This window comes from Danio rerio, chromosome 25, assembly GCF_049306965.1.
Source record: "Danio rerio strain Tuebingen ecotype United States chromosome 25, GRCz12tu, whole genome shotgun sequence".
Classification (NCBI taxonomy): domain Eukaryota; kingdom Metazoa; phylum Chordata; class Actinopteri; order Cypriniformes; family Danionidae; genus Danio; species Danio rerio.
In genome coordinates this window covers 4668774-4680849 of record NC_133200.1, presented here as the reverse complement: position 1 = coordinate 4680849, position 12076 = coordinate 4668774, and the positions used below count along the sequence as shown (strand labels likewise).

At 35.4% G+C, this 12076-nt stretch overlaps 1 protein-coding gene across 12 annotated transcripts in view; it reads right to left on the bottom strand.

Moving 5' to 3' along the window:
* Nucleotides 1-12076, bottom strand: part of eps8l2 (EPS8 signaling adaptor L2) — a 118551-nt gene that overhangs the window by 64262 nt on the left and 42213 nt on the right. For 11 of the 12 annotated variants that reach the window (XM_073942564.1, XM_073942571.1, XM_073942562.1 and 8 more), the window contains 2 exons: nucleotides 5339-5389; nucleotides 3538-3584 (listed from right to left, as the gene is read on the bottom strand). In XM_073942564.1, coding sequence (XP_073798665.1) covers nucleotides 3538-3584; nucleotides 5339-5373 — 82 coding nt within the window. In that variant the 5' untranslated portion in view covers nucleotides 5374-5389. Of the gene's footprint in view, nucleotides 1-3409; nucleotides 3585-5338; nucleotides 5390-12076 lie in introns of those variants that run through there. The other variant, XM_073942572.1, reaches the window with a different exon arrangement.

The following is a 12076-nucleotide window of genomic DNA, read 5'->3' as shown; positions in this document are numbered from 1 at the left end:
CTGCCTTTCCTCAGTGTAAATGAATATCAACTGCTTCAGTCCAACCAGGAGGATGAAGATGAAACCATTTCAGCAAGACAATGATCCAAAACACAGCCAAAGAAACTTCTCAGATGCTTTCAGAGAAAGAAAATCAATATGTAGAATGGCCTAGCCAATCACCTGATCTGAATCCAATAGAGAATATAAAATAAAGCTCAGAACTGATAGTCGAGACCCACAGAACCATCAGGATTTTGACACTCTGTTGAAGTCTGTGAGAAACTCACACCTGAGCAATACATGTGACTTCATCCTGTGACTTCCATGTGACTTAAGTGGTCTCTCCTTGTGTCATTACACTGTATTACACTGTATTACACACAACTCATTTTTCAGATTTGTTTTGTTTTGCTTTATTAGTATGCTTGTATTGTTTGGGTTTTTATCAAAATCTGGTTCACATACAGTTCGTGATGAGTCTCTATCAGTAATACTATGAGTGTGTGTGTGGTGAACGGTGATTTCTCTGTGGCTTCCTCTGCTGTGTGAATCTCCTGCCAGACTCATTTGATTGGCAAATGCGTGATTGTTCTGCTTTAGCTGAATGGCTTAGAGTGTGTGCGCGATACTCATGCAAATGTCCTACTGTACTACCAGAGCCTTTACATACTGGTCCGGCATCTCAAAGGAAGCAGGACACAGGATGTGATGCAATCCAGTGGGAGGAGACATACAAAAAAACACTATCACTGCATCACTGACACACACAGGGCCTTGTTTATGAAAAGCAAACAGAAAGTGTTGAGGCACCAATCTGCTCGCAAGTCTTTGCATTGATTTGAAAGGTGACGTATTATCCACAAGTAACATTTTTAAGGGCTGTAAACGCAGTTGTGTGGCAGCAGTGTGTGAATATTTCCAGCTTCTAATGGTAAACATGAATTAATTACATTTTTTATGTACAGCCTTGATAAAAACTGCAGAAACACTTTGGGCTCTATTTTGACGGTGCATGCGCAAAGTGGAAAGCGCAGGGCGCAAACGCACTCAGGGCGTGTCAGAATGCACTTTTGTTATTTTAAGGACGGGAAAATCGGCTTTGCGCCATGGCACATGGTCTAACAGGGTTAAGCTTATTCTCTTAATGAGTTATAGGTGTGTTTTGAGAATAAACCAATCAGAGTCTCATCTCCCATAGCCTTTAAGATTCAGCTGCGTCGCGCCATAAGTGCATTTGCTATTTACATGACGTGAAGTAAGTGTAAGTGAAAAAACTGAGCAATTCACTAGCAAGAAAACAGTTAAACAGAGCATCTACAGTGCGAAAATGAGAGATAAGGCATCTCATAATTCACTTTCACTTTCGCTCTTGGATAGGGAAACCTTTACGCACAGACATCAATTAGCCTATACATAATTAATTTCGTTTGTTAAGCGCAAAGATTTGTTTCAAAGCTATTTCCAAACTCAGTTTTAATTTCCAGCAAACGAATAAATGAACAATAATAACGAAGTGTGTTCAAACAACTGAGTTATATCCTAAAACACATGCTGTGCCCCATATGGTCTAAAACTGTTACGATTACCAGCGATCGGATTCCATAAGATCGCTGGTTTGCTCTATCAATAACCATGGACTACACTTCCGCCTTTGATGGACTACATATTCATACATGCACTCCGGCCACACTCACACATGCTTCCTCATTTAGACTGATTACTCGCACTACCTGAGGATTGTCAGAAACTGATTGCACTCACTACTTAAGCCACACACTCACCCATTCAGTTTGCCGGGTCATGTTTATCCGTGTTTAGACCAAGCCTTGTATTCCTGTTCTCCCTGCCTGCCGCCTCCCTTTTGACCTATCGCCTGTTTACTGACTACGATTCTGGATTTGCCTTTATACATCTGTTTGCATCTGTGTTGACCACTGCTTGCCTGACTACCAATAAACCTGCATATTGGATCCTACCTCAGTTGTTTGTGTCACTCCCTGTGGTTACAAAAACCTGCAGGTGGACAAATCTAAGCTTGTTTTTAATAAAACAAACATATGCATATGATAAATAATACTGTTAATATTAATAACATTATACAAAAGCAAACTGTTAAGAATGAACTGAAAAAGCCTCCCGAGATGAAGAAGGATTCAAAGCAGTGGTTTTTATATTTATGTAGGCTAAAAAATAATATGTTTTGTAATATTTTAATTCTTTATATTTATTTCCTATATATCCTTATTATATGCTATATATATTCATAAGATTTGAATTCTTTTTCATATATAAAGATTTTTGCGTATTGCTCTACATCTTGTGTGTATTAAGCAGTGTGTAAGCGAGGCCCACTCTGCGCCAGACTTTAGACCGGCTTTGTTCTGGTCTAAAGAACAGACTATTACAGTTTCTCAAAATAGCATCGTGCCAAAACACGCCTGCTTTTTTAGACCAGAACGCCTATGAGTGCACATATGATCGCAAATGCATTTGCTATTTAAACAGCGTAGCGCAACACATCAAAACGAGTCTTGCGCCGAGCTGAAACTAGCAAATAACAATTGCGTCACGCGTTGCGCCACATTGCGCCGGGTGTATGATAGGGCCCAATATCTTTTCAGTTCCCTTTTTTAATTAACACTCACTGTATTTTAGCAGTCAGAAGCTACACGATACAGATTATTGAGCTAAAGCATGACTACAAAATCAAACCGCGGAACAAATCGCAATATCTGTCAAATAATAAAAATAAAAAAATAAATAAAATTTTTAAAAATTGCAATTAGTTCTATTCCCTAAATCGCACAGCCCTAATATATACACAAACAAAACTATACAAAACTAAAATAAATATTTATTTATTTAAATATTTATTTATTTAAATATTAAATATTTATTTATTTTTATTATAAACTAATAAATATTTACATTTATATATAACTTGCATCATATATATATATATATATATATATATATATATATATATATATATATATATATATATATCTTTTATATCAAAATATAAAAAACAGTTTCCCAGTATTGGGTTGCAGCTGAAAGGGCATACTCTGCGTAAAACATATGCTTGATAAGTTGGTGCTTCATTCAGCTGTGGCGATCCCAGATTAATAAAGGGACTAAACCGAAAAGAAAATACATGCATGAATAAATATAAATAAACATTTTCTATATGCATATTCCTATATGAATATACTGTATGCATGCATGTATGTATTTAAACATACATAATAACAGCATGCACACAATTTATATATATATATATATATATATATATATATATATATATATATATATATATATATACAAACTTTAATTTTGGATGTGATTAATCTTAGCAGAGCACTCATTTTTTATTAAGAGCAAACATTTAAGTTACGTTTATATTTTCATGACAGGCATTTTATACAATTACTCAATTAACAAACTCTTATATTTATTCTTTTATTTGATTGCTAACATTTCAGACAACGTACAATATTGCACAATAATACTCCCAGCGCCTCTAATTTCCAAACAAACGCGTGGTTTACTCACCGAACAGGGTCTTGGCACTGATCTTGCTGTCGGATCTGGCCACCCCACTGCAAAAAAGAGCAGAAGAGGATGAGGAGGAGGAGGAACGGCGCCTGCTCTTCATCACTACAGCCTTACAAATCTTACTGTCCTGCTCTAATGTGAACACTGGACACAACATGCGTTAGAAGTGAGCTACAGGTTATGAGAGAGAGAGAGAGAGAGAGAGAGAGAGACATAGAGAAAGAAAGACAGACAGGTTGTTTCCAGCAGGGCAGGAAAGGCAAACATTCCCAAACAGAGCAGCTCTGTTAACCAAGACTGTAATACACACACAGACACACACTCGCAGAAAATCACTAACTACGGGATGTTTGGCTAGGTGTGCGCAGTCCCACGAAAACATTCACAAAAAGCGTGATTCATTTAACATGCACTAAGAGGGGAGTTTACAGTACAAAAGACGTACAAGTATTTGTTAAAAAAAGCACAAAAAAAATGAGGAAAATGTAAAAAGCGGAGTAAACAATGTAAAATGAACAGCGGGAAAATGTGATTAACTGAAATAAAACTCACAAGATAAAACTATTAGCAAAAACGTAGACTTATTTGCATAAATTTCATTATGATTAACAAACGATCTAGTGGCTGCAGATCCCTAACGAACGACAAATCCGCCATTGCATGGACTACATATTGCAGTCATGCACCGCTCACACGCACCGGTTCCTCCTTCTATTGATTACACACAAGCACACAGCTGATGCTGTTCAGAACTGATTACGCGGACTTCAAAAGCAGCACAAACACACACACACACTAGTTGCTGAGTCTAGTTTATTTGTACTGTGAACATTTTGATGCGTTTCCTTTGCCGTGTTAGATCCATGCCTAGAAATCTGTCTGCTGCCTGCCTTCTGACCATTTGCCTGTGATTTTGACTACGAATCTGGATTTGCCTGTACACATCTGTTTACCCCTATGTTAACCGTTGCTTGCCTGACAATCTCTCTGTTATAAACCTGCATTTGGATCCTCAACTGCGTAGTCCAGTGTCCATATTCACATTACAGAAGACTCAGTCATGATGCATATGTGTGCGCTGTTTAAATAGTCCTGTAATCAGTCCATGATCAGCATCGGCTGTGTGTTTGTGTGTAATCACAATGAGGAACCGGTGCGTGTGAGCGGTGCATGACTGAAATATGTAGTCCATCAAATGGCGGATTTGTAGTCCATTTGTATTCCATCTGCAGCTGCTAGATCACTGATAATCATAACAAATGTGCAGCTCATAAGTAGGGCCAGACGGAATCTGCAGACGTTTTTTGCTATTTCTGCAGAGAATTTTGGTAAAAATCTGCGGATTTCTGCGGAATTATTTTGGGAGTAACTAAAACCTTAATATATTAAATAAAAAGTAATAAATTACTGAATAAAAACTGAATAAATTCAGATTTACACATTTACTCAAGTAAATAAACAGAATTAATAATGGGCTAAAAATCTGCAGAAATCTGCCGAATTCTGTGTAAAATCTGCGGAAAATCTGCGGAATTCTGCGCCCGCAGATTCCGTGTGGGCGTACTCATAAGTCCCCCACAAGGTATCAGTTGATCTGCTCTTCAGTGTTTGGACTTCCAACAGTGAAAATTAAACCACACTGAACTGAACTAAGCTGAGCTACAACTCTGAAAACTGGACTGACAGTTTCAACTTACTTGATCTTCAATGTAAAGCTGCTTTGACACAATCTACATTGTAAAAGCGCTAAAGAAATAAAGATGAATTGAATTTAGGATATTGATATGAATGGACTTACTTGCTTGGTTTTGTTGGTGACCCCAAAACACTCATGATCTACGACATCCACCTGTTACACACGGACAAAGCAGCATTAAACATGTGCCTACGGATACAGCACAAACATGCATCATTGATTTATATACAGTTGAAGTCAGAATTATTCGCCACCCTGTGATTATTATTATTATTTTTTTATATTTTCCAAATGACAGAGCAAATAATATTTCACAATATTTCCTATAATGTTTTATCTCCTGGAGAAAGTCCTATTTGTTTTATTTCGGCTAGAATAAAAGCAGTTTTTAATTTTTTTTTTTTTTTTTACATTTTAAGGTCAATATTATTAGCCCCCTACAGCAATATTTTTTTTCAATAGTCTACAGAACAAACCACGGTTATACAATAAACACATTTTTTAGCAAATTTCCTGTTACATTATGACAACATACTGTACTGACACGTCAGATAAATGAGGTATAAAACAATCACGGCAACAGCCAATAATTGCACTATGGATGTCATTTTTGAGTAAAAAATGAACTCCTGGGAACTCCATAAAACAGCAAGTTAATAGACCCAACAGCAAAAGATAAAACAATAAAACTGTGTAAATACAACTGAGTAAAAGCGAAAAGTGAAAATACTCCCAGTGCAAAATGACCACAATCTTCTTACTTTGACACTTCCTCAAAGAATCATTGTAAGCAAACAATTCTAAGTGAAATACACCTTCAAATTGGTAAAATGAATGCAAAGTTTCACTGAGTACTAACACAGAAAGCTGAAAGTATATCTATATAATCAAATGAGTTTAATTATGTGACCCTGCTTTGCGCATGTGTGAGGCAGCGTGATTTCACTGCAACCTGCATTGCGTTTGTCCGTCCACCATTTTCCACCTGTGGCTGCAGACGAGTTGATGAGACGCCCCTGATTACAAGAAGTCATTTCTTTGGTGAGTATTCCAACGCAATCTCACGGCAATTCGTAACTTTTTGATTTAGTGGCTAATTCGTATGAATTTGTACGATCAAATTCGTACAATTTAGAACGATTTGCTCATCACCCAATGATGGTTGTGGTTAGGGGTGGGGTTGGGTGCCACGCCTCCTTTTTAAAATCGTGCATTTTTGTACGACTGAAATGGTATGAAGTCGTACGAATTAGCCACTAAACTGACAAAAGGTAAAATACTTACGTTTCCTCGTGAGATCAGGCTGAGTATTCGTTTGTGCGTCTTTTTTCGGCGAGTACCTCGCTATGAATGCATGTTATATTCTATCATATCGACCGTGTACAACAAACGTGATAAAGCTAGCCAACCGCTCATCATGCCGGAGAAAACAGAGTTAACGTTAACGATTTTTATCATAATGTTCCGACGTTGATTTAATGTTTTTTATTTTGGTCTTCGGGGTGATGTTGAGTCAACGTCAGACTGTTTGAGTCAATTTATTTTATCTATAAATCAATTTAATGGTCTGTTGATTTTATTTGATTTATTTTCGAAAAAAATTACCATACATAAAATATTATTAACAAAAAAATCAACGCAAGCTCATTCTGAAAACGTAGCCCTGCGGACATCTCTGGAGATTTACGTGGCCGGAGGTACATATAGCTACATTTCGTTTTTTCAAGTGAACACTACGGGGCGGTGTGAAACCACTTCTGTTCGTGCTCGCGGCCTGACAGCTCACCTCCTCCTTGTGAAGGGCTTTCCCGCCGCAAGCAGTTTGTCCGGTTAGCTCGTCGTGTTATGTTGGTGCATCGCAGGCCCGGAGGAGGAGCCAGCCGCGGCGACGACCGGGTTCGAGTCAGGGAAAGAGCAGTTCCTGAAATCAGGTAAGACAAATAACAAAATCCAAAAAATAAAGCGAACGAGTTCGTAACGGCGCAAGAATGCGGTGAAATCCAAAAACGCGGTCAAAATCAGACGAGAGCTTTTCTTTTTCTGGATAGCTTTTGTAAATTGTCGCTTGGGTTTAGGGAAAAAGGAGGAGGGTTGCTGGGTTGGCCAATTGGCTGGTCCCCCGCCCAGTCAATCGTTCAGTCATTCACTCAGTCAGTTGGACAGACGGTCCCTCGACAGTGGCCTCCTGCTGCTTTTTATGTGAGAACAGCGCGGGCGTGAATGCTGCGCTCGCGAGAGGTGTTCGAGACGTGAAAAAGCACGCACAGCGGCCTCTCGCGGATTCGCGAATACAACAACTCCCGAAACATATTTCGCGGGGAGTCCACGGAAAGCACGAACAGCGGCCTCTCGCGGATTCGCGAATACAACAACTCCTGAAACGTATTTCGCGGGGAGTCCACGGGGCTACGTTTCCAGAATGAGCCTGGGTTGCAAAAAACACATTTCAACATGGTGGAAGATGGAGTGGGATGAAGCATAAGATTATTATTTTCTCACCCCATTACCACATACATCATTCGTCTATTACTTAAACTTATTTCTTTTTACTTCTCTTCTTTTTACATGAGACATAATTTAATGTTTTGGCATCTTTGAAATATTATATGTTTGAATTTATTTGTACCTTTACAATTTGTAACATAGACCCAAGGAAAAAATAAATAAATAAAATACAAAGTACTGCAAACAGCCATTAATTAAAATTTCATTTATCCTTTTTCAATTACCTTCATCATTATATTCCTTTAATAATATATATTTATACAACTTTTTAAATTGATTATTATCCTGTCATATATATCACGTAGTGAATGTTGACTGAACACAAAAATGAATGCAAACTTGCATTGAGTACTAACACAGAAAGCTGAAAGTATATAGATTAGACAAACATGTTATTGCCGTATACTTAATATTATTATTTGTTGTTCTTTCATGGTGTAATATGTTATTTTGAGTTTATATATTAGTTTTGTTGTTTTTTGCGAAACTGAAAACTTAATGTGTTTGACAGTGTTTAAAATAAAAATTGTTGTTAAAAAACACAGAAAGCTACTTTCATTTTTACATTTATTTATTATTTAACTCAGCATTTCCACAAACAATCCTAAGCAAAATACACTTACAGATTCAAGGTAAAACTCAAGCAAAACTTGTATTGAGTACTGAGACAGAAATCTTTTTTTTTCTTTTTAAATGTACTTAATTTTCCTACTTTATTATTGTCTTCATATATTCATTGCAAACATAACAAACAAATACAAGTAAAGTACACCTACAGATTCAAGGTAAAACTAATGCAAACTTGCACTGAGCACTAACACACAAATCATTTTTTCCATTCATTCATTTTAAGCTTAGTCTCTGATCCACAGTCTAATGAACCGCCAACTAGGAAAGCGCGGGGCACAAAGCAACACGGGGTTAAATGTAACAGAGTTTTAAGGTATTTGCTCAGGGTGAACCATGGCATGCTTCTGAGATTTCACCACAGTGTCAGCAGACATCTTTCTGCTAATTATTAAAAAGGTTTGGTGAAATTTGGATGAGGAACACAGGGGAAACCATTTTTGCAGCATAAAAGTATTTTTTATTATAGTCAATATTTTTTTCATTTTAAAACAATCTGTGAAAGTATGTACGTAAAATCTTATATTGTTTTGATCACCGTCTTCTAGGCTAAAAAATGAAACCATTTTGAAAAAACACATCGTGACTGCAAGCCAGTTTTGAGGGAAAGTTGTAACAGGGTTGTAACAAGGTTGGACACCAATAACACGAACAAAATAGTTTTTAAATTTTTGAGTGTAATGTTGGGAACTTTTTATATTGAAATGCTTTTTAATAGTAAATATTTTATTAAATATTTATTTTATTTGCTAATAATGTAAAATAAATGCAATGTATACACTCTAAAAAATATTGTTTAGACAAAACAAAAAAAATTAATGCAACAGTTTGCATTAATATATTGAAGTTAAGACAACATCTAACAAAATGAAGTTCAGACAACAATTTTTATTATGTTAGGTAAATATTTTCCTCTTCAATCAGCAGCATTTTTACAAAGCAAAAACCTCAAATCTTTAAATGTTGTTTCAATTAGTTTTTTATTTTAAAATTGAAAACAAATCTATTGTTATGTAATTACATGCACATTTTCAAGTCTAGAACCCCAAATTAATTAAGTAGCCAAAATCGTTACTTTTTTTGTTTGTTTTCAAATTTACTGTTCATGCTTGTAAGAAATACATTTAACAACAACATTTTTGAAAAACCACAGTTTTTCAGTGATTTACAAAACAAAAACATGTACTGTCCCATATTATCTGCATAAAAAATGACAAAAAACATTAGTGTGTGGATTTAAAAAATACAAAACTCCATTAGTGTGAGTTATCAACCCAATTTCTTTGGGTTGCTACAAGTTAAATATTGTTTTAAAGCAACTGACAGATATATTTACCTTTAAATTAGCAGCATTTTTAAATTGATGTAATTATCAATATTTTCTTGTTTTGAAAACTTAAAATTACTCTGGCAACTTAAAAGTTTTAATCTAATCAGCATTTTAGATTTTTTAAGTTACAATAATGTATTACACTATGCAGTGGTAACAGACCTCTTGAGTTATTTTTTAGAGTGTAATAATGGATAAATGCATAATAATGCAAACAGATTTAAATGTGTTTGTCCAATAAAGAAATAAATAAATAAACATACTGTGCTATGTAGAATAAAAAATAAATCAGCCAATTATTGAGGAAATAAAGCTATTATTTAAAGTAAACTGAGCTTAAATCAATTGTGTGGAATCTGCCTTTATAAGCATGTGTTACAACTAACACTCTGTCTGTTACAACTTATCTTTACAAATAGTAACATTTTTACTCCTGGCACTTTTGGCAATGCTGCGCAGAAACCATAGGCCCGGCGATCATACATTCAGTGCTCATTAGTGAGAGAGGCTTGTTTGCTGCTGATTTTAAAAAGATATGATGTCTAACCCCATTACTTTCTTCAATATTTGACCAAAACCAAAAAGTGTTACTTTGTGCCCTGCTCTCCCCTATTCCAGTATATGTTTTATGCGCCGGATGCCCTACTAGGCTTAACCCATCACTGGGAAACACCCATACACACTCATCAACACACACACTCATACACTACAGCCAATTTAGTTTATTCAATTCCCCTATATAGCGCATGTGTTTGGACTTTGGGGGAAACCGGAGCACCGAGAAGAAACCCACACCAACACGGGGAGAACATGCAAACTCCACACAGAAATGCCAACTGGTCCAATCGGGATTCAAACCAGTGACCTTCTTGCTGTGAGGCCACAGTGCTAACCATTGAGCCACCTAAAGCTATTTTTTTTCACTTAATTTTTTTTATGTTGATATTTCCTCAAAGAATCATTGTGAACACAACAAACAATCCTAAGTAAAATACACCTACAAATTCAAAGTGAAATGAAAGCAAATTAAGCACATAGTATTTACACCATGCCTTTTACATTCTTGCATTGTTTTCTGTTAAATGATGTAATGTAGAAATGCACAGGGAGTGTCTGACATGCATTAATCGCACTAATGACTCATTTAATTTGACTCATTTGATTCAATTCCAGGTTTCCGTCATCACTCCGGCCTCTTAAAACTGCTGGCTCGGCTTGTTTTAATCTCTGTCTAAACACGGGGCTATTTTTGCTTTGCACGCCTCCGCCTTACTCTCTTTCAAAGGCCTTTCCATTGTTTCCTTCTTTCTTTCTTCGTCCTGCCGCTGTGAATAATTGATCTGTGTGCGACTCTTGAGGCTTTGAAGAGCCGTAAACGCATCAAACAGAGCATGAACACGCTGTCTGCATCCTGTCTGCAATGAGCTCGGCTGATAAATAATCAATCGGAGGAAAATCTAATCGTTTTTTTTTATGTTGGAAAAAAAATTTGATTAATAAGTTTTGATTAAAGCAGCATTTAATAATTACAGTATTCTTAAGTCGAGTTGAACGTTATTTAAATGTTAGAATAAAGTTTATATGTAGTTATCAATATTTTTAAATAACGGCAACACAAACTCCACACAGAAATGCCAACTAGTCTAGCTGGGACTTGAACCAGCAATGTTCTTGCTGTGAGGCGAGAGTGGTAACAAATGAGCCTCGTGCCACCCACATATTTATCTATTGTCAAATATTACAAAAACAAACCAGTGAACAAAATGATTGTGTGGGGGGAATTTTTATAAACAAACAAAAAACAACAACAAACTAAAAAACAAAAACAATACAAAAACAATACAAAACAAACAAAAAACAAACAAACTACACAACAAAGCAAACTACAAAACAAAACAAACAAAACAAAACAAACAAAAAATACAAAGCAAACAAAAGACAAAACAAACTACAAAACAAAGCAAACAAAAAACAAAACAAACAAAAAACAAAACAAAAAAACACTAAACAAACAAAAATAATAGAAAACAAAATAAAACAAACAAAAACAAAACAAACTAAAAAAACAAAACAAACAAAACAATACAAAAACAAACAAAAACAAAACAAAACAAACAAAAAACTAAACAAACAAACATAAAAGAAAACAAAATAAAACAAACAAAAACAAAACAAACTAAAAATACAAATACAAAGCAAACAAAAAACAAAACAAACTACAAAACAAAGCAAACAAAAAACAAAACAAACAAAAAACAAAACAAAAACACGAAAACAAACAAAAATAATAGAAAACTAAATAAAACAAACAAAAACAAAACAAACTAAAAAACAAAACAAACAAAAACAAAACAATACAAAAACAAACAAAAAACAAA